General features: G+C 38.7%; 1 protein-coding gene and 1 long non-coding RNA gene across 8 annotated transcripts in view; one reads left to right on the forward strand and one right to left on the reverse strand.

The window, feature by feature from the left end:
* The window catches only part of MTHFD1 (methylenetetrahydrofolate dehydrogenase, cyclohydrolase and formyltetrahydrofolate synthetase 1), a 58,743-nt gene extending 53,742 nt beyond the window's left edge, over positions 1-5,001 (reverse strand). For 2 of the 5 annotated variants that reach the window (XM_067733488.1, XM_067733469.1), the window contains exons 1-2: positions 3,844-3,874; positions 1,648-1,702 (exon numbers count right to left, since the gene is read on the reverse strand). In XM_067733488.1, coding sequence (XP_067589589.1) covers positions 1,648-1,702; positions 3,844-3,859 — 71 coding nt within the window. In that variant the 5' untranslated portion in view covers positions 3,860-3,874. Of the gene's footprint in view, positions 1-1,647; positions 1,703-3,843; positions 3,875-4,753 lie in introns of those variants that run through there. The other 3 variants (XM_067733497.1, XM_067733478.1, XM_067733507.1) reach the window with 3 other exon arrangements.
* On the forward strand, positions 4,991-22,483 carry LOC137222443 (uncharacterized). 3 transcript variants are annotated; one of them, XR_010942453.1, is made up of 3 exons: positions 4,991-5,204; positions 7,224-7,345; positions 14,587-22,483. It is a non-coding gene; the product is annotated as an uncharacterized lncRNA (long non-coding RNA). The 3 variants fall into 3 exon arrangements; XR_010942448.1 differs by having other exon boundaries at positions 5,137-6,429; XR_010942451.1 differs by having other exon boundaries at positions 5,137-5,486.
* The last annotated feature ends 1,245 nt before the right edge of the window (positions 22,484-23,728 follow it).

A 23,728-nucleotide genomic window follows, 5' to 3' on the forward strand; every position in this document is an offset into this window, starting at 1 on the left:
AAGGAAAGGTCAAACAAATCACACAACACTTAGCAGGCCCCACTCTGAAAAGCACACGTATATAAGAATTGTGGTTTCTGGTCTAAAAGCCAAATCAGGGCAGTTCTTCTGACACTATTTTCCACCCCTGCCTTTGTATAATCTCTTTAGGAGGTCCTCCCTTAAGCCAGGGTAGGCTCTCACCACCATCGGTGCTCTTTCCCTCAGCCCTTCTACTCACCTTCAGCTTCTCGGAGGCCATCACTGCTGACCCCAAAGCAGTCATTTAATAACTGGTGAGGTCAAAGGTCCATGGCACAGGCTGTGTTTTTGGTCAGGAACCCTCTTACATTGGCAGGCTCACGGCCCCGCCTCCTTCAAATCTTCGCCCAGAAGTTCCTTTCACAATGAGTATGAGCTTAATTCCCATATTCAAAATTATAACCCCCATGCCTCAGAAATCTGTCCCTCTTCCCTGCTCTGGTTTTCTCTTTGGCATTTCTCACTACCTTACATTCTGTTTTACCAATTTTACCATCTGTCTCTACGTATCAGGACAAGAGACTCCACGAGGGTAGGGATGTGGGCTGTTTTGTTGACTGTTATAGTCTCGTGGCTTTGAAAAGTGCCCGGCATATAGGAGGCACACAGATATTTATTAAGTGAATAAATATCCAAAAACAGATATTTGTCCCTAACCCTCAGATCTCCCCCAATTTTCAAATCCAGGCTATAACCTTGGAACTCCCCTAAGGAAGAAATGGAAGTGTTCCTTCCAAAGGGACACAACTGGCAACTAGATCCAGGTTTCCCATAGGCAGAGAAGGAATCTGGAATGATGAATTTTGTCCAGTCCTGGCTACCAGAAAGATATAAAGGGAGAATAAATAAAAGTAGAGAAAAGTCAGGGATGGCCTTCTCAGCAGAATGGGAAGCACGGCAAGAGGAAGACTGCTATAAAGAAAAAAAAATTAGTTTATGAAATTCCTTTTAGCAAAAGTAGTAAGTGCCTGACAAAGTAAGAAGCACCATGTACTGGGTTAAGACCTTGGTTCTAATTGAGCCTCTGCCATTAACCAGCCAAGTAACCTTTGGCCAAATCACAACACTTTTCTTGCCTCAACTATTTCCTCAGCTTGCAGGATAGGATGGGCAGTGAACTAGATTTTAGAGAAATTCTGACTGTGGAATTCTTGACTTGCCCCATCCTTCCTCCCTCAAGGAAGAAATTTTACAATTCATATACTACATCAGACAAGAAACTGCCCAGGGAGCTTGAAGGCTTGCAAATTGGTCCCCAGAGAGGCCCAACAGTGGTGGCAAACAACGAAGCTGACCTGCAAATCTGGGGAATGAGGGACCCTTCCCTTTGACTCCAGGATCCCTGGCTGCAATGCAAGAAGTTCACTTACCTTTCCTCTCAAGAGTGTCCCTGGCCTAGTAAAAGAGGAAGGTAGGGACACCCTGCCCAGACCTTCTACCTGCAGCCCAACCTGCTCAAGCTCTAAGAACCACCTTCTTGTTCAGGATTCCCCCAGGGCCATGGCCAAGGGTCAGCTGCCTGCTGCAGCCTCAGCATGGGGAGCTGAGGGACTGCACTACTTCATCAACCAAGCAGGCCGTCTCCTGTTCCAGAGCTCCTCTTCTCTGAGGAATTGTGAGCTCTACCTGCTCCTGGAGTCAAGCTCTCCATGAAGGTCAAGGTGCCAAGCTGTGGCAGCATCTGAAAGAGCCATTTTATAAGCACATTAAAGAAAAATCTTCGGTAAGCACAAAATCCTTAGTCTTGGTGCTTGTTTATGAATTGTGTTAGTAGGAACTAGTATCAATTAGTTCAATTGATTGCTCAACCACAGGGCACTGTAAAAGGTTAGCTATGTTACTTCTGAGCCAACAAGGGAGAGGAACAGTACCTGGAACAGTCATTTCCAGAGAATGCTTTCAGTACCTGCCACCAAATCACTGCCCTATTCCTCCTCATTGATGAAACTTGGACTTAAGCATTAAGGCTTTAGGGACTTCCCTGGTGGCACAGTGGTTGAGACTCTGTGGCCCCAATGCAGGAGGCCTGGGTTCAATCCCTGGTCAGGGAACTAGATGCCACATGCATGCCGCAACTAAGTTCGCATGCCACAGCTGAGGAGCCCGTGTGCCGCAACTAAGACCCAGCGCAACCAAGTAAATAAAAAAATAATATTAAAAAAAAAAGAGTTAAGGCTTTAGATAAGTGGTTCTCAACCTTCAAGATGCATTAGAATCAAACAATGAGCTTTTAAAAGATTTTTAAAATATTGAGTCCAGTGGCTTATTGCTAGAAATTCCAATTAAATCAGTCTGTGTGGTACCAAGCATTGACGCTTCCTATGAATATAATTTAGTAAAACTACCTTGGAAAAGATTGGCAATTTCTACTTATATAAAACTGCTCATATATATGTCCTATTACTCCACAATTCTACTCTTAGGGATGTAACCAACAGAAAGGTATATATTATATGTTCCATGAAAAGACATATGAAAGAATGCTCATAGCACTATTCATAATCACCCAAAACTAGAAACCAAAATGTCCATGGATAAGCAAATAGTGGCATATTCACATAGAATACAAAACAGCCATGAGAGTAAATGAACTACAACTACCTGCAACATGAAATAATTTAAGAAACACAACATTGACTGAAAGAAGCCAGACACAGAAGACTTTATACTGTATGATGTCATTTATATAAAGTTCAAAACCAGGCAATACTAATCTGCAGTGTTGGAAGTCAGGATAGTGATTACCTTTGTTGGGGATGGTGATGGGATGGGAGTGAGAGAGGGGCTTCTGGAATGCCAAAAATGTCATTTCTTACTGGGTGCTACTCAAGTTCAGTAATGAAAAACTCATTGAGCTCTACACTGACGACAGTTGCACTTTTCTGTATGTATTCATATGTAAATAAAAAGAAATATCAAAAACAAAAAGCTCCCAAGGTGATTTTAATCTGTAGCTAATGTTGAGAACCATTGAAATAGATCTCAAGGCCAGACTTCCCTGGTGGTCCAGTGGCTAAGACTCCACGTTCCCAATGCAGGGGACCTGGGTTCGATCCCTGGTCAGGCAACTAGATCCCACATGCTGCAACTAAAGATCCTGCGTGCCGCAACGAAGACCCCGCAGGTGGCAATGAAGATCCTGGCATTTTTTTAAAAAAAAACGGAATGAATCTAAGCAACTATCACTGTCAAAGAGATAATGAATCAATCATCTCTGTATACATTAACTAATTACTAATCTTTAACAGCTAACTTGTACTGAACACTTATTATGTACCAGGAACAATTCTAAATGCTCTTCAGTTAGGAACTCATTTAATTCTCCTAACAATTCAATGGCCTAGATATTATCTTTATTTTACATTTGAGAAAATTTTGGCACAGAGGATAGCTAATTTGCTTAATGCCACAAAACTAGTAAGGAGTGAAAGAAGGTTTCTAGGTGTTTTGGATATAGACACAAATAAGACAATGCATGTATTTGCCCTTATGGAGCTTACAAGTATATTTAACTTGCTCCCCACTCAACCAAAACATATCCAGTAAGCACCTATTCTCAGTAGCCTGCCAAGAAGCAAACCTAAACTATCTCTTCACAACCAGTCTTTCTAAAAAGAAGATTTTACCAAGAAAAGCCACTGATTAAGTGACTGGGTTTGAAATATAAGCAAACAAAAAACGAAGGTCAAGCACAAACAATGCAGTTTAGCAAACCACATGCAGAAAAGCACTCAGATGTACGTATTGTGATTTCTAATGTAAACGTTTGGGGTTCCTCCTCACCAATGTGAAAGATTCACCACCATCTAATTTACATCTCACCTTCTTTGTCCACCATCTCTATCTTCCAGGAAACTCAAGGTGGGTTTCACTGCCAATGACTCTATAATTCACTCAAAAACCTCTGCTCACAAAATTAGGGCTTCATGGGGCAATTATTGTTGCCAGCTACAGTTGTTACCAAATAACTGGTGAGGTCCAAGGTCCCAAGAGCAACCTCCAGGTGGATCACACAAAATATATCCTTTCCCCTTCTACTTTCATCTTTCCCCACCAGTCACCTCCCAGACAAAAAACAGCCAGGTGTTACTCCCAGGGAATTAAGTCTGGCAATCATATACACTAGCGAAGCATTCAGACTTCCCATAGGGTAGAAATGGCAGAGGTCAAAAGGAATAGAAAATACTGTCAGGACTCAAGAGCCAAACTAGAAAGTAAATCTAGGACCAGGATACAGGAGATAGCTGTTAGAGGGGCATGAAATTGACGGAAAAAGAAAACGTTTAGTGGGTTCCACTTAGCAAATGATGACTCTGGTGCAGTGGGTAAAGCTATGGTCTGGAAGGAGACTCTCTGCCACTAATCAGCCTTGTAACCTTGTTACCTCACTAATCTCAGTCTCCTCACCTCCAAATTACAGGGCAAGGGAATTAACTGGATTTCTGAGTTCTGACTGGGATGCTGCAGACAACCCAAACTACTCTCTCGTCTGGCAGCTGCACTTCTGGGAGCACAGTCGTCGGGGTGAGTAAGAGGACTTGTCCCAGAAGCATAGGAGCCAGCGGGCACAGCCACCAGGCCCCTTTCTCTGGTTGTAGGGAACCGGCCTTCAGGTGTGAAGGGCTCAGGACAATGTCCCCCCTCTCCACCCGGCTGGCCAGACTCTTAGGCTCCAAGTCTCCCTCCCGCAAAAAAAAAAAAAAAAAAAAAGGGTCCTTAGGGACCTGCACACCCTGCTCACAGCCCTTGCCGGCAGCCCAACACGCCCTAACAACGACAGGTCCTTACGCAGAGATGACCTTCCCGTTCAGGATTTCCGCCGGCGCCATGACCTCTATATAAGTCCGCTGCCCACAATGGACACCGACAAAATCGAGGCTCGACTCGCTCCACTGCGGCGCGGGATTGCCCAACACACGCGCTTAGCGACTGCCCAGGCCGACCCTGCTACTGCGCGTGCGCCCCCGGTCATGGATGCGCGCGTGCGCAGTCCAGACGGACGTAGGCCCCTTAGCGAAAAGCTGAAGAGTAGAGGGTCTGAAATGCCACGGGAAGATGAGGGAACTCTGTGGAAGGCTGGATGGAGGAAATAATTGGCTGGTGGAAGGACCCTTGCGAGAATGCGCCATCGTGTGGGCAGGGAAGCAGCTGAAGAGGGAATCACCCCCGATTCCAGCCTTTAGGTGGCGGGGCAGTGGGCGGAGCCAAGGGGCGGTCTCGCGGGAGACCAGTTTGGCGGGCGCCGGAGGCCTGCGTGGGCTGAGGGGGCGGGGCTTCTACTGGAGTGTTGTGCTCCGGCTCCCGCGTGGGGAGCTTAGGTGGGCCCCGGGCTGGCCGGCAGGGGGTACGCCTGCGGAGTGTGGGGCAGCGTCCGGCGTTCTCGCTCCCAGGCTCCGTCAGACTGGTGTCGAAACTGAATCGGACAGTCTGGGTGGCGCCTCTGACTGCTTTAAAAATCTCCTCAGGTGAAACTGATACTCCGCCATGGTTGAAACCCAGCCCGCTGTTTCAGGCCAGTGGAGCTGGAGCGCCGCGTGGCTCCCTCAGGGTGTGGATAACCCCAAGTTGGCCAGTACGGGGAGGTCGTCAGCTTTGCGAGTCTAGATTTTGCCAGATTCCCCCACGCAGATCTGGGGTTGGAGAAAGGACGCGGGCCTTACATAAACTGGATGCCTAGTGACTGACAGGGGCAGGCACCCCTCCCTCTTGGAAGGCTGCCGGGGTGTTTGCTAGGACAGGGCCTGCAAGTTTCTGATTGGTTCCAGGACCGACACACAGATACTAAAATCCTCAAATGCTGAAGTCCGTTATAAACAATGGCGTAGTTTTTACATATAACCTAAGCACATACTCCCATGCATACTCCTGAGATTACTCTAGATAAGTAATCTCTAGATGACTGATGCAGGGTAAATGCTATATAAATAGGTGCTGGTATGCTGCAAATTCAAGTTTTGCTTTTTGGAACTTTCTGGAACTTTGTTTAACTTTTATTTATTTATTTTTTTATCTTTTTGCGGTACGCGGGCCTCTCACTGTTGTGGCCTCTCCCGTTGCGGAGCAACAGGCTCTGGACGCGCAGGCTCAGCGGCCATGGCTCACGAGCACAGCCGCTCAGCGGCATGTGGGATCTTCTCGGACCAGGGCACGAGCCCGTGTCCCCTGCATCGGCAGGCGGACTCTCAACCACTGCGCCACCAGGGAAGCCCCTGGAACTTTGTTAAAAAAAATAATTTTTGACCCAGGATTGGGTGAATCTGAGGATGTGGAACCCAAAAATACTGAGGGCCAACTGTATAATAACTTTAAAATGTTAAGGACTTCTGAATACATACCGTAACATTATGTTATACCTGGACAACTGAAATTAAGACGAAAACTGAATCAGATGTTCCTGGAAAATTACAGGTAGTGAAACTTTTGTGATTGTAATATTAAATAGATATTGACTACAGCTTCTTGTTTGCTGAGGAAGATGACATAAACCCCGATTTACAGATGGAGAAATAGACTTTGAAGGATAACTTAGTCAGAGATACGTAGCTGTGCCTAAAATTAGGACCAAAACTGGATGTTTCAAATATGTTGCCTTTGCAACTTAAAGGCCTGGTTTTCAACTATAATATCTCTATGTGACCTGTACAATTCATTCATTCATTCATTGAGCAGATAGTTATTGAGTAGCTACTGTGTCAACAACACAAGACACTGCTCTAGGTGCTAGACATACCACGGTGAACCAATAAAGTTGCCCCCCCCACATCAGCTAATGATCAATTAAAGAAATATGTACTCTAATTTTAGATATTGAGACCTAGCATTTTTTAAAAATAGGCAAGCTAAGAGGATAGGGAATGGTGGTGGAAGGCAGGAGAGTGCTGTTTTAGAAATGTGCTAAGAGAGGCTTCTCTGGGGAATCTGACTTGAGCAGAAACCTCAATAAAGAGAGGAAGGTAGGGTGTAAGAAAAAAAAAAGCAAGGGATTGGTTTGAGCAACTGGTAGATGGAGTTGCCATTACAGAGATGAAATAAGTTTTTAGATGTTTTTAGATGCCTCTTAGACATCCAGATGTCTTAGTGATATTCATATAAACGAGAGATACGATAGTTAAATCCATGAGATTGGATGAGCGCCCAGGAAGAGAATGAGTGTAGGTAGAGAGAGGACCTAGGACTGATTCCTATGACACTTCAATGTTTAGAATTCAAAGAGATGAGGAGGAACCAGGAAGGAAGATTGAAGAGTCCAGCGTGTTATGAGAAAAAACTCCAAGAGCATGCAGCCTTAGACGACAAGTGAAGAAGAGTTTCACAGGAGTAAGAGGTAACTAATTCTGCCAAGTATATTGCACATTGGTCTAATAAGATAAAGACTGAGAACCGATCATTTCACAGAGAATAGAAAGATAAAATATTTTTATTCAAATCCTGTTAATGGTAATTGCTTGAAAAACTGTGTATCCTTTCTGCAGAAGTACCATTTTTACAAAAATTTTGAGGGTTATTTGATAACATCTATCAAAATTTTAATGTGTGCTTTCTTTGATCTTGTAATTCCACTTTTACGAATTCATCCTATAGTAATAATTACACGTATATACAAACATATATGTATAAAAGTGTTCCTCACAGCATCAATTTACATAGTAAAAAACAATAAAATCTCCATCAGGATGGATGAAGTTGTTAAAGGAACAATGGATATGGGCTTCCCTGGTGGCGCGGTGGTTGAGAGTCTGCCTGCCGATGCAGGGGACACAGGTTCGTGCCCCGGTCTGGGAAGATCCCACATGCCGCGGAGCAGCTGGGCCCGTGAGCCATGGCCGATGAGCCTGCGCGTCCGGAGCCTGTGCTCCGCAACGGGAGAGGCCACAACAGTGAGAGGCCCGTGTACCACCAAAAAAAAAAAATGAACAATGGATATATACTATAGATGCACTGTAAGGCAACTTTCACAAATTGTTAAATGATCAAGGCAGGTTATCCAGTAAAATGTATAATATGATTTATGTTAATATATTCAAACCAGGCCTTCTTTGATTACATTATCAAAAACTGCCCCCTCACTTACCTCCTTGTTACTATACATTAGCTTATTTTACTCACAGCACTGAACACTATCTAAAATGATTTTATCTATTTATATACTTGTTTACTATCTTTTTCTTTTTCCACCAGAATTTCAGCTTTATAAGAAATTTCCTGTCTTGTTCATAGTTATGTTTCTGCTGCTTGGGGATGTAATTTTTAAAATCTAGTTTTAGAGGGAAAAAAAACGGATATTTCTTATTTTCCTGGTTTAGTTATTAAACTATTACTCTCATTCCTATTAATACTAATTTTATCCCTGCCTCATTTTTATCATATGTAAATAAAGATAGGGGGACAGTCGTTCTTAACCCTAAAGTCACACTAGAATTACCTGTGTAGATTTTTAAAAATATTTGTGCTTAGGCTCTCCACTGCAGACCAATTAAGTCAGAACTTGGGGTAGTGTCAGAGTATCAGTATTTTCTTTTTCCCTTTTTTTTTTTTTTGGCTGCGTTGGGTCTTCATTGCTGCACGCAGGCTTTCTCTAGTTGTGGCAAGTGGGGGCTACTCTTCGTTGCAGTGAGTGTGCTTCTCATTGCGGTGGCTTCTCTCATTGTGGAGCACGTGCTCTAGGCATGTGGGCTTCAGTAGTTGCGGCACGTGGGCTTAGTAGTTGTGGCTCACGGACTCTTGAGCGCAGGCTCAGTAGTTGTGGTGCACGAGCTTAGTTGCTCCACTGCATGTGGGATCTTCCCGGACCAGGGATCGAACCCGTGTCCCCTGCATTGGCAGGCGTATTCTCAACCACTGCACCACCAGGGAAGCCCAGTATCAGTATTTTTTGAAGTTATCTTTGAGATTCTAATGGGTGGGCAGGGTTGAGAACCACTAGATTAGATGATATTTGAAGTGTAATTCCAGTGATTCTGGTATCAAGAATACATAATAGGGACATAATTTCTAAGAATTAGAATACCAGTTTTTCAGACAAATCATCTTATGCTTTAGGAATTGTAGATGGAATCATCATTTTTCTCCTCCTTTCAAAATACTTCTTTCTTGATAAGCTGTAGGTATTGAAGTACAAAAATTTGACCTATTCCAAGAATTTCACAAAAGAAAGCTCCAAAATATAAGTTTTACCTTTGCTGGAATGTTTACTTTCAGTGGGATCACCTTCCTAAGAGTTGTTAAGTTCGCTCATGCTTGATGAAGCCAATTTATGTTTTCACTTCATTAATTAGGGAAATAAAGAACCACAGGCCTTACTTTATCACTTTAGGAGGTCTCTGCCCTTCCCTGGACCTCTGTGATGCGTTCACCTAGCAACAGCTCCTTTGATGTGCAAACGTTCTTTTGGTAAATAGTGCAGGGCAGCCACTCATACTGGACAATTCAGGTTTCTTCTAGAATTGACCTTGGATTTGAAATTTTCTCTTGTGCCTGATATGGTAAAAATTTATGGTTTTTACTTTCCACTAAATGAAGCGTAGCATACTGTATCTTTCTAATGTGAGTATTGATGAATCTTATGACTGTGTAAAAAATAAAGTTATGTACAAACCTAAATTCACAGAATAATTGTGTCATATTGCTGTATTTTATTTTTTACTTCAGACTCCTATTATATTTTTATTGTATTTCTATAAGGTAAGTTTGGGAGAACAGTACTATCACCTATATAAGTTAACTTTGTATATAAGGGTGGTTTTTTTGAAAGAACTGTGGGTTCTTTAGTTGTTCAATCTGTAGTTTTTGTTCCTCGTATGGAATGATAGAGATAAACCAGAAATAGATTCTGCTCTTAATGTACCTTTAATTTAGTAGGAGACATAAGATTTTTTACATAATACAATATATATATTTTTTTAATAAATTTATTTAGTTTTGGCTGCGTTGGTACTTCGTTGCTGGGCACGGGCTTTCTCTAGTTGCAGTGAGTGGGGGCTACTCTTCGCTGCAGTGTGCAGGCTTCTCATTGCGGTGGCCTCTCCTGTTGCGGAGCACGGGCTCTAGGCACACGGGCTCCAGCAGCTGTGGCGCGCGGGCTCAGTAGTTGTGGTGCACGGGCTTAGTTGCTCCGCAGCATGCAGGATCCTCCTGGACCAGGGCTTGAATCTGTGTCCCCTGCATTGGCAGGCGGACTCTCAACCACTGTGCCACCAGGGAAGTCCCCATGATACAATATTGAATGAGATAACAATCAAAGGAAAAGTATAGATCATATACTATAAGAGTCAGGAGGAGAGAGAGATTACCCTCACCTTGTGTGAACCAAGGAAGGAGGTGGTACTTGAGATACTGCAGGATCAGTTCATGCTTCTGGGGATATATTTTGGCCCACATAGTAGCTTTTTTCTTAGAGGCAATATGAGTGAAACTAATAAGTTGTTTTTAATAGAGCATAAGATTCATAAAATGGTAAGGAAATAAAAATAAAAGCAGAGGATAGGATTCTTAAGAAAACCTTTGTCTCCAATATGATTCTTGTGCCAGGACTGAGGAGCAGTTCATTCTCCGTTTTCAATTCACCAAAATTTTAGTTGTTCTTTTAAGTCTCTTCTCTGGTTCTTAGAAAAGGAATTGATATAGTAATGATTTTAAGTATCAAATAATTAAAATGGGGACGAGACTAAAGTTTCATTAAAGATAATTGTTCTTTAATAAGTGTCTTCAGTATCAATAAATCTAAATCCACTGGGGTGGTGAGAGATGAGGGTGTTAGGGCAGCTGCTATTACAAGTCTATGTGAAAGTACTACTGGACCATCCTGTACCTTTTTTTTTTTTTTTTTTTTTTTGCGGTACGCGGTCCTCTCACTGTTGTGGCCTCTCGCGTTGCGGAGCACAGGCTCCGGCCGCACAGGCTCAGCGGCCATGGCTCACGGGCCTAGCCGCTCTGCGACATGTGGGATCTTCCCAGACCGGGGCACGCACCCATGTCCCCTGCATCGGCAGGCAGACTGTCAACCACTGCGCCACCAGGGTAGCCCTTATTTCCTTTTCAGAGATAACTTCTGAACTAAGTGTATAGCCTTTATGTCCATGTTTTTAGATATATGTGAATGCTTCTTATGTTGTTTTGGGGATTTAAAAAATTACATAAATGATATTCTACTAGACATAACTTTCTACCTTGCTATTTGCACTCAATCATGTTTTTGAGAGTAGTTCTTTTTGATTCACATAAATTTAGTCTGGGCATGTTAACTGCTGCATAGAATTCCATTACAAATTATAGTAATATATCAGTTTTTATACATTTTAGTTTTTTTCTTATATAAACAAGCTACAGTGAGTATTCTTGTACAGCATGTCTCCTTGTTCATATCTTCTAAACTATGAAATAAGAAAAGTTTTCAAGCTGTATTTGAAAGAACTTGACTACAAAATTAATTGCTGGTTGAATATTTCTTACTTTTATAAATTAAAAACCTAATTGAACATAGTATTATTTTTTTCTTTTTATTATTGGTGTTTGAAATCTTAGTGATATTGTGGTGTACTAAAAATAAGACATTTAGCACATTTTAATCAATTTGCCCTTTTGTTTTAGATCTCAGATACACAGTCAAGTTAATCATGCTTAGTTCATGGTACAGTATCATATTTCTGTGCAAGACCCCTCTCACTTTATTTTTTCTCCATCTCCGTTTCTATCTCATCTCAGTTTAATATGTTTGACATATGTCTTTGGATATATATGCATCTTAAAAAATATGTAGTTTTGTTTTGTGAATGGATTTTTTTAAAACATAGAATAAAAAAATAGAATAAAAGAATATAGAAAAAATAGAATAAAAAATAGAAAAGAACTGTAAAATGTATACACACAGATTAGGTAATAAAACAAATACCTATGAACCTATCATCTAGTTTCATAAAACACTGCCAGTACCTTAGAACCTTCCTGTGTGCCCCTTACTAACTGAATCCCTTTACACCCACCTAAACTTAAAAATAGTGGATATTTGAGTTTTGTGTCTATCATTCCGTTGCTTCTCTTCCTAGTCTTATCACTCCTATATGTATCCCTAATAAATATTAATTTTATCTGTTTTAAAAGTTTGTTTAACGGAATTATACTGCTTTTGTGTTTTTGTCACTTCTTTTACTTCATGAGATTTGTGTTGATCTATGTACAATTATTCAATAATTATTCTATTGTACAAATATACCATAAGTTACTTATCCATTAAACTCTTATTTAACATGTGGGTTGTTTTCAGTTTTTTGCTTTTTTGAATAACATTGTTAATCTTTGCTTTTAACTGGAAAGTTTAGTCCATTTGCATTTATTGATATTACTGGTTATTTGGGTGTATTTCTATCATCATATGTGTAATCTATTTGTCCCATTATTTTTGTTTCCTCTTCCCTCCTTCTTTCATACCAAAAACTGATTGTTTTTGTTTTGTTGTGTTGCATTTATTTCTTTTTTCTCATTCTATTTTTTCCTTTTCTACTAGTTTATAAGTTATATGCTGTATGACTATTGTTTAACTAGTTATATTAGTTGCTTTAACATATATACTTAGCAAAGTTAACTGAAATCTGTATGATTACTCTTGAGAAATATGAATATTTTATAGTGCTTTAAACTGTTTTTCTCCTCTCAGTGTATATGCTTTTTTTTGTCCTGCATTGGTTCTATTCCTTATTTTCAATCCCATAAATCACACTTTTTAAATTAATTAACGCTTATGTAAATATACCCACATAATATTTACTGTTTGTTCTTTTTTTTTAACTAGTCTTTCTTGTATCTCAGACTTTGTGAGTTCATTTTCTTTCTATGTGAAATGCATCCTTTAGAATTCTCTTAAGTGAGGACCTATTGGTGGTAAATTCAATTTTTGTTTGTTTAAAATATCTTTATTTTACTCTTAATCTTAAAACATAATTAAGTGTAAAATTCTGGTTGGCAGTTACCTTATATCCTTGATTTGAAGAAATACTACTATTTTATCCACTATTTTGAAATTCAAAAGTATGTTTTCAGCTAGCCTATCCATATATGAATTAGCATCAACTTTAAGCTGCAGCCCAGTTGCAGAGATGTGAAAATTTGTGCATCTTAGACTCAATAAAAGATGATATATTTTTCTTAGTACATTACAGATATCATTTTGCTGTTTCTCAGCCTCTGTTACTATTGAGAAGTCACTCACCAGTCTAACTGCTATTTCTTTGTAATTATCTGTCCTTTCTATTATCTGCTTTTTAGATCTTTCTTTATGTTCTACAGTTTCATTATGAGTGTGGAGGTAAAGAAATTTTTTTTAGTCACTTTTCTTGGTATTTGCTAGACCACTTAGATTGGAATCTTTCAACAATTCTGTAAAATTATCAAAACATTATTTCTTCACATAGTGTCTCTTCCCCCTTCTCTAGAATGTAGCCTTCTTGGACTCCAAATAGACGTATGATAGGCCTTCTCATTTCAATCTCTCTGCCTTTAAACTCTCTTTCACCATTTATTTTTTTTCCTATATGCTTGATAATTTCCTTCATATTTGAGTTCACTCATTCCTCAGCTATGTCTAAGTTGCTTTTTAATGTGTCCATTCAGTTTTCAAATTAAAACGATTACACTTTTTATTTCTAAGAGTCTTATTTGGTTGTTTTTCCAACATGTTTTCCAATATGTTAATTCTTTGTGGTCTCTTGTGACTTAATCACATTTTCAAAAGTTCTCTATTTTTTTAAACATTTAAACATAGTTATTTTGTATTCTCTTATGCAGGCCTATGTTCCTAGTATCTTGGTAAGCATAAAATTCTAAAACCTGATAACTTTAGAAAAATGTATTTTGTTCCTTTAATACGTTAAGCACCATGTGATATATTTATACTTTTTAGAGATTTAGATTAACACATTTTTCTTGGCTTCATTTGAATCATATAAACTTTGTTCTTAACCAGTTATGCTAATTAAAATTTAGAACATTATACACTCTTTTGACAATAGGAGGAGATATTGCAATACAGGTAAATCTCCCTAATTTTTACCCTCAGTAAGGTGTGAAAGAAACACAAAATTGATGTTGATTTACTGAAATCAGATTTTTTAAAAAAATCAATTTGTATAATTATAGAAGCATAGGAATTGATTTATAATCAAAAATAAAACAAATACTGGTAAATCTTTCATCAGTGACCTTATAATAGTTCAAGTTTCTGTAAAGGTTTTACTAGATGTGAATTAAAATTTCCCCAGACATTTTATATGTGTTTTCTTGATTCCTACACTCTCAGAAATTATGTTTATTAGATGTGCTGCATTTACTTATCACTGGTGTTGTAAATTGTCAGGTAAGAATTTTTAGAAAAATGTAAAGTTGCCTTTTAGGTTAACATGTTACTTGCTGCTTTCTTGAGACCTATTTCATTTGTTAGGATAGCACCTCAAAATCAATATTTTAAAGTTGTATTTTATTTAGAGTTACTTACTTGAGTTTGTGTGGGCTAAAACATTGCGGTTTTTGATCTATAGTTACATGTTTAATTAATTAATTTGAAATTTCTTTTTGTAGGCTTGTTTTGATCCACCTCTTGAAGTGGTTCCCACCAGGAACCCAATCACGTGCAACAAAAGGGCAGCTGACCCAGTCCATCCTGACCTTGCTGGTTTGTTGGTGAAATACAAGAATCTTTTAGCTGAGGTATACGGATTACCTGAAAATAAAACACCATGGGAAATTATATCCTCTGTAGGGAGAGAAACATTCTGATAAAAAGCTCAAAGTATTATCTGAACTCAGTTTTGCTGTTTTCTCAATATTGAAGCCTCTTATCACCGAGGAGCACTAATGTAGACCCAAATCTGTCTTTTGCCAGAGAAGTCCCTTTGAAGATGGTATAATATGTAGTGCCGCTTTTGAGTTACTGCTGAATGCTGTAGTATTAGAACATTGCTTAGGAACTGCCATGCTCAAAATGTATATAATAATAATAGTTACATGTATTAAGCATTTTTCAATGGAAAGGGTGAGTTCCCACTTTCCAATATAGCACCAAATGGCAAATACCCACTGCTCTTATTAAATACTTAATGAAACATCTGAGTAATATCAACAGATGAAAAAGAAACCACATTTGTAGGAAATGCCTTGACACCCTGTGATGAACTAGAGAGTGCCTATAGGAATTCTTTAGTTGAACTCAAGCACCCTTAAACATTTGTTGCAAGAGATAGGTAACCAAGTTTGGAATCCCAAAGGCCATTGTCATTGTTAAAGGTAACATGATGTGGCTGCTTATGTCTGTATTGCCTCTATGGTTACCTTTAAGTAAAATGTTCTAAATGCTTTTATTGGGACATTGACCACCCTTTTGAATAAGTAGTTATCTATGGTGTCTGTATTGGTTTGCTTGGGCTGCCATAATAAAGTGCCATGGACTGGGTGGCTTAAATAACAGAAATTTATTTTTTCACAGTTCTGGAGGCTAGAAGTCCAACATAAGGTGTCAGCAGGGCTAGTTTCTTCTTTTTAATGTTTTCGCCAGCTTTATTGCCATATAACTGACATAACATTGTGTAAATTTAAGATGTACAATGTGGTGATTTGATATACACACGTATTGCAAAATATTACCACAATAAGGTTGGTTAATACGTCCACCACCTCACATAATTACTTTTTTTTTTTCATGATGAGACAGTTGGTTTCTTCTGAGGCCTATCTCCTTGGCTTGTAGATGGCCATCTGTTCTCTGTGTCTTCGCTTGGTCACTGTGTCCAAATTTCTTCCTCTCATTAAGAACATCAGTCATGTTGAATTAGGGCTCACCCTAAAGATCTCATTTTAACATAGTTACTTCTTTAAACACCCTATCCTCAAATACAGTCACATTCTGGGGTACTAGGGGCTAGGACTTCAACATATGAATTTTGAGGGGACACACTCAGCCCATAAGAGTGGCTTTATTCCTTGAGACCTCTTTTCTGCTCAGGACCTCATTAAAGTTCTTTTCTGCTATCTTATCTATCAATAGCCTGACTCCAGGTTTCATGTAGATAGATAGATAGATAATTTCTTTCAATTTTTTATGCTAACATTTTCCCTCTTTTAGCATAGAGAGGTGAATAGAAATTAAATTTAAACATAATTTACATAGATACAATAAATCTTATTACACTTTGGAGACATTTCTTAGTTTTTTCTTTCAGGAAAAAAATGTGATGCAAATCCCTGAAAATTGTAGCAGTTTTACTATGGGTAGCATTGTTCTTCTTCTCCACAGAATAACTTACTACTAATACTTCTGAAGTTTGGGATTTTTGATAATTTGGATTTGGATTCAATTAGGGTTTATGTCTATGCCTAATTCATAAAAAAACTTTTAAACCAAATTGTCAAAAAAGACAGGTTTTAAACCTTGTTTAAAGAAAATATGTAAGCTATTTTCAAGAATTTCCAAGTACTTTTTAAAAGCAATTTTCTACATGTACATAAAGCATTTGGTACCTATACATATTTTTCATCTATTTGTCAAAACAGATATCTAAAAGGCTCTACAAGGTCTCATTTTGACTTGATTTTAGATACTATATACGTTAAAAAGTATTCCATAGCTCATATTGGCATTTTCTGAATTTAATAAAAATTAGTGACAGTTTAACTGTGTCAAACTTACTTAAAAAAAAAAAAGTCTAGTGATTTCAGTAGAGTACCTTCAGCATGAGTCATCTTTCCCTTTTCCAATAACTTATTATTTAATCCTACAGGAACACAATTGTCTTGATGAGACAGTTTTTCTCTTCACTGCATACATTTAAATCTTTTGTTATAATTAACTTTATCTCTTTGTGGGACATACAAAAATAATTATCATGTGTTTCTGTCCAATAATGGAGAAACAGGTGCAAGAGAGCTATATTTAGGAAAAGCCAGGTATAGAAGGGATAAATATTAAAGTATTCAGTTGGTGATTGTGTTGTCTAGTTTAGGCAATATGATATTTAGCTAAAACTCTTGCATAGTGCTAGGTGGGCTGCTGTAGTAGTAAAAGTTAAACAGGGAATTCCTTGGTGGTCCAGTGGTTAGGACTTGGCACTTCCACTGAAGGGGGCCCGGGTTCGATCCCTAGTTGGGGAACTAAGATCCCACAAGCCATGAGGCACGGCCAAGAAAAAATTAAAAAAAAAAAAAAGTTAAACAACTTGTAAAAAAAATTACTGATAATATGTACAATAAGGCCTAGTGTCTTAAATTGAAGATAAATTTAATGTGTTTTGCCAGTATTTTTAATTTGATTTTCATGGAAACTTTTATTTGTGAGGGCAATATGACAGTGTTTTTTGCAGATAAGATGTTTTCTTCCCTTAGTGTAGTAAAAAGGCAAACAGTAGAAAGCTGGTAGATGCAGCCAGCTCTGGAGGGGAGAATGGAGGCAATATAAATTTTGCAGCTAAAGAAAAATATATGAGAACCAGTTATTATTAATTTTAATTGAAATTTTAATTGTAGATTCATTTGCAGTTTTAAGAAATAATACAGAGAGATCCACTGTAGATTTTGCAAAGTTTCTCCCAAATTTTTCAAAACTATGGTATAATGTAACAGCCTAAATATTGACATTGATACAATATAATCCACTAATATTATTCAAGTTCCCCCAGTTTTACTTGTACTCATTTGTGTGTTTGTGTGTATCAAGTTCTAAACAGTCAGTCAAAATACTGAACAGTTAGTTTTAACAGCACAAAGATCCTTCCCATTGCCATTTGTTATCCACACCCACTTCCTTCCCATCCCCAAATCCTGGCAACCACTAATGTCTTCTCCATTTCTAAAATGTTGTCATTTCAAGAATGTTATATACTGAAAAAAAAAAGTCATGTACTCAAAAAGCTAAACATAGAGTTATCACATGACCCAACAATACCACTCCTGGATATATAGACAAGAGAATTAGAAATATATTCACAAAAAAACTTGTAAATGAATGTTCACTGTAGCATTTTTCATAAAGCCAAAAAGTGGACACAACCCGAATATCCATCAGCTGATGAGTAGATATGCAATATGTGGTATATCCATATAGTAGAAAGTTATTTAGCCATAAAAATGAATGAAGTCCTGATTCATGCTCCAACATGGTTGAACCTTGAAAACATTATGCTAAATGAAAAGAAGCCAGTCACAAGAGGCAATATATTGTACAATTCCATTTATATAAAATGTACAGAATAGGCAAATCCATAGAAACAGAACAGATTAGTGGTTGCCAGGAGCTAGGAGGAGGGGGGAATGGGGAGTGACTACTAACAAGTATGGGGTTTCTTTAGGGGATAATGAAAATGTTCTGGAATTAGATCATGGTGTTGGTTGCACAACTACAAATATACTAAAAACTGAATTGTACACTTTAAAGGGTGAATTTTATGGTATGTGGATTATATCTCAATTTAAAAAGTAAAAAATTGTTCAATATGGCTGCACAAGTCTATGAATATACTAAAAACCACTCAACTGTATACTTTAAATGGATGAATCCATGAATTATATCCTAATAAAGCTGCTTTTTTGTGTGTGTGTGGTACGCGGGCCTCTCACTGTTGTGGCCTCTCCCGTTGCGGAGCACAGGCTCCGGACGCGCAGGCTCAGCTGCCCTGGCTCATGGGCCCAGCCGCTCCGCGGCATGTGGGATCTTCCCGGTCCGGGGCATGAACTCGTGTCCCCTGCATTGGCAGGCGGACTCTCAACCACTGCGCCACCAGGGAAGCCCCAATAAAGCTGTTTTTTAAATGTTATACAAAAGAATCATGCATATGTTACCATTTGAGATTGGCTTTTTCATTCAGCATAATTTCCTGGAGATTTCTTCAAGCTCTTGTATCAATAGTTTGGTCCTTTTTATTGCTGAGATTGTGGTATGTATATACCACAGTTTGTTTAACCATTCATTTGTTGACTTGTTGGTTTTTTAGCTATCACATATAAAATTGCTATGAACATGCATGTACAGGTTTTTGTGTGAACATAATTTTTCATTTCTCTGGGATAAGTGCCCCAAAATACAATAGCTGGGTCATATGGTATTTGCATATTTAGTTTTAAAAGCAACTGCCAAACTATTTTCCAGAGTAGCTGGACCATTTTATCCTCCTACCAGCAACATATAAGTGATCTGGTTTCTCTGCATCCTCACCGGCGTCTGGTGTTGTCATTATTTTGTATTTTAGATATTTTAATATATGTGTAGTGGTATCAAATTTTGGCTTTAAGTTGCGTATCCTTAATGGCTGGTGATGTTGAATGTATTTTTTTTAACTATTTATTTATTTAGGCTGGACCGGGTCTTAGCTGTGACATGTGGGATCTTTTTTTTTAGTTGCATCATGAGGGCTTCTTAGTTGCGGCATGCATGTGGGATCTAGTTCCCCAACCAGGGATCGAAACCAGGCCCCCTGCATTGGGAGCACAGAGTCTTACCCACTGGACCACCAGGGAAGTCCCTGAACCTATTTTTATGTGCTTATTTGCCATCCACATCCTTTCCGGGAAAGTTTCTGTTCAAGTCTTTTGCCCATTTTTTAATCAGATTGTTTTCTGAGAGTCTAGAGTCCTTTATATATTCTAGACATAAGTCTTTTGTTGACAATTTTTATCAACAAGCTGTATCTGAGTTTGGGGGTTACCTAAATTTAGCTAAGTTCTGAATATATTTCTGGTTCGTTATATCCAAATCCAACATCAAACTATTCAAAAATTTGGATTCTTTAATATAAAAGATAACAGGCATACCTCTTTTATTGTGTTTCACTTTATTGCACTTCGCCGATATTGTGTTTTTCACAAATTGAAGGTCTGTGGCAGCCCTGCTTTGAGAAAGTCTATTGGCGCTATTTTTCCAATAGCATCTGCTCACTTCATGCCTCTGTGTCACATTTTGGTAGCTTTCACAATATTTCAGACTTTTTCATTATTATATTTGTTGTGGTGATCAGTGATCTCTGATGTTACTAATGTAATTGTTTTGGGGACCACAAAGTGTGCCCATATAAGATAGTGAGCTTAATTGATAAATGTTGTGAGTTCTGACTACTCCACCTACTGCTATTCCCCATCTCTCTCCCTCTCCTCAGGCCTCCCTATTCCCTGAGACACAACAATATTAAAATTAGGCCAATTTATAACTCGACAATGACCTCTAAGTGTTAAAGTGGAAGAATGAGTTGCTCATCTCTTGCTTTAAATCAAAAGCTAGGAATGATTAAGCTTAGTGAGGAAGGCGTATCAAGAGCTGAGATAGGATGAAAGCTAGGCCTTTTGCCCCAAACTGTTAGCCAAGTTGTGAAAGCAAAGGAAAAGTTCTTGAAAGAAATTAAAAGTGCTACTCCAGTGAACACACAAGTGATAAGAAAGTGAAACAGCCTTATTGCTGATATGGAGAAAAGTTCTTGTGATCTGGATAGAGATCAAACCAGCCACAGCATTCCCTTAAGCCAAAGCCTAATCCAGAGCAAAGCCCTAACTCTCTTCAATTCTAGGAAGGCTGAGAGAGGTGAGGAAGCTGCAGAAACAAGTTTTGAGGCTAGCAGAGGTTGGGTCATGAGGTTTGAGGGAAAAGCTGTTTCCATAACATAAAAGGTGAAGCAGCAAATGCTGATGTAGAAGCTGCAGCAAGTTATCCAGAAGAACTAGCTAAGATCAAGATGAAGGTGGCCACACTAACCAACAAATTTTCGGTGCAGCCTCCTCTTGGAAGAAGATGCCATCTAGGACTTCCATAGCTAGAAAGAAGTCAATGCCTGGCTTCAGAGCTTCCAAGGACAGGCTGACTCTCTTGTTAGAGGCTGATGCAGCTGGTGACTTTCAGCTGAAGCCAGTGATCATTTACCATTCCCCAAGTCCTAGAGCCCTTGAGAATTATGCTAAATCTGTTTTGCCTGTGCTCTGTAAATTGAACAACAAAGCCTGGATGACAGCCCATTTGTTTACAACATGGTTTACTGAGTATTTTAAACTTGCTGTTGAGGCCTACTTCTCAGAAAAAAAGATTTCTTTCAAAATATTACTGCTCTTGGTCACCCAAGAGCTCTGATGGAGATATACAATGAGGTTAATGTTATTTTCATGCCTGCTAATACAACATCCATTCTGAAGCCCATGGATCAGGTAGTAATTTCAACATGTTTCTTTAGAGATTTTATTTATTTATTTATTTTGGCTGCTCCGGGTCTTAGTTGCAACACACGGGATCTTTTAGTTGCAGCATGTGGACTTCTTAGTTGCATCATGTGGACTCTTGGTTGCGGCATGTATGTGGGATCTAGTTCCCTGACCAGGGATAGAACCCGGGTCCCCCACGTTGGGAGTGCTGAGTCTTACCTACTGGACCACCAGGGAAGTCCCTAATTTCGACTTTCAAGTCTTATTATTTATGAAATACATTTCGTAAGGCTATTGTTGCCATAGTGATTCCTCTGATGCATCTGGGCAAAGGAAATTGAAAAACTTCTGGAAAGGATTCACCATTCTAGATGCCATTAAGAACATTTGTAATTCATGGAAAGAGTTCAAAATATCAACATTAACAGAAACTTGTAAGAAGTTGATTCTAACTCTCATGGATGACTTTGAGGGGTTCAAGACTTCAGTGGAGGAAGTCGCTGCAGATGTGGTGGAAATAGCAAGAGAACTAGAATTAGAAGTGGAGCCTGAAGATATGACTGAATTGCTGCTATCTCATGATAAAACTTGAACAGATGAGGAGTTGCTTCTTATGGATGAGCAAATAAAGTGGTTTCTTGAGATAGAATCTACTCCTGGTGAAGATGCTATGAAGATGCTTGAAAGGACAGCAAAGGATTTAGAATATTACATAAACTTAGTTGATAAAGCAGGGACAGGGTTTGAGAGGATTTACTCCAATTTTTAAAAAGATTTCTATGGGTAAAACTCTTTCAAAAAGTTTTACGTGCTGAGAGAAATTGTTTGTGAAAGGACGAGTCAATTGATGTGGCAAACTTCATTGTTGTCTTATGTTAGGAAATTGCCTCAGCCATCCTAACCTTCAGCAACCACCACCTGCTTAAGTCAGCAGCCATCAGCATGGAGGCAATTTCAATTGCCTCCATCAGCAAAAAGATTATGACTCACTGAAGGCTCAGATGATGGTTAGCATTTTTTAGCAATGAAGTATTTTTAAATTATGGTATGTATATTGTTTTTTTAGAGACAATGCTATTGCACATTTTATAGTATAGTGTAAACATAACATTTATATGCACTGGGAAACCAAAAAATTCATGTGGTTCGCTTTATTGTGATACTTGCTTTATTGCAGTGGTCTGCAGTATCTCTGAAGTATGCCTGTAATGCAAGAGTGGTGGTTTTTTGTTGTTGTTGTTGTTTTTTGGGGTTTTTTTGTAATTCATAAAGTCATGACTTTTTAATCACAATAAAATATTGCTCGATGCCAGTTTTTCGTTACATAGCTGTAATTTTTTGGACTTTCCTAAATATTCCACTACATGTGTCAGACTTTTTTTAAATTTTTATTGGAGTATAGTTGATTTACAATGTTGTGTTAGTTTCAGGTGTACAGCAAAGTGAATCAGTTATACATATACACGTATCCATCCTTTTTTAGATTCTTTTCCCACATAGGTCATTATGGAGTATTGAGTAGAGTTCCCTGCGCTATACAGCAGGGCCTTATTAGTTATCTATTTTATATATAGCAGTGTGTATATGTCAATCCCAATCTCCCAATTTATTCCTCTCCCCCTTAACCCCTGGTAATTGTAAATTTGTTTTCTACATGTGTAACTCGATCTCTGTTTTGTAGATAAGTTCATTTGTACCCTTTTTTAAGATTCCACATATATGCGTTATCATATGATATTTGTCTTTCTCATGAAGGAGTGTTTTTAAATCTTAGAGTTTGCAAATCACTGTTTATCTGGAGGAAGTAAAAACTAGAACTGTCAAGTCCTCTGGAGGACTAATTGACAAGGTTTGGTCATTAAAAGGAAAATTAAACTAGATCTAGAATCAATGTTGTGTGAGTCTGAGACTCATGCTACCTTAAGTACTTTTCAAGAAACCTAATATTATCTTAAAAATACCCTAACAATAAGATAACTAAAAATAAGATCTTAAAACATAGTTCTTACATCCTAGTATAGCGAAATGGGACCACTGCATTACACAACTCCAGGGGACATTCATTATTTACATGGTATCGCTGAACCACTGCAGTTCAGAGAACCCCCTGACTTACTGGTTAAAATAATGAAGATAATGCTGACAGACTTGAGCAATTATTGTGATTACCAGAAATTGGGATCATTTGATAGGAATCAAGTTTCAGCTCAGCATTTGTTTAGGTTCTGCCATGTGAAAATTACTAAAATAAGGCACTTGGGAGGTGAGGATATAAAAATAAATTAACCATGATTCTCATCCACAAAATAATTAGAAGGTGGGGAGTTAGGCATATACAATGAAAGGAAATACCAGGTAAACTCTGAGCATAGGCTTCTTGGAGGTAGGGGCAGTTAAGGTGAAACTTGAAGGGCATAGAAGTTGAAGATAGGGGTGTAGGAGGACTCCTCTGGTGGTCCAGTGGTTGAGACTCTGCGCTTCCACTTCAGGGGGCATAGGTTCGATCCCCGGTTGGGGAACTAGGATCCCACATGCCGTGCGACATGGCCAAAAAAAT

Source organism: Pseudorca crassidens, chromosome 1 (assembly GCF_039906515.1).
Source record: "Pseudorca crassidens isolate mPseCra1 chromosome 1, mPseCra1.hap1, whole genome shotgun sequence".
Classification (NCBI taxonomy): Eukaryota; Metazoa; Chordata; class Mammalia; order Artiodactyla; family Delphinidae; genus Pseudorca; species Pseudorca crassidens.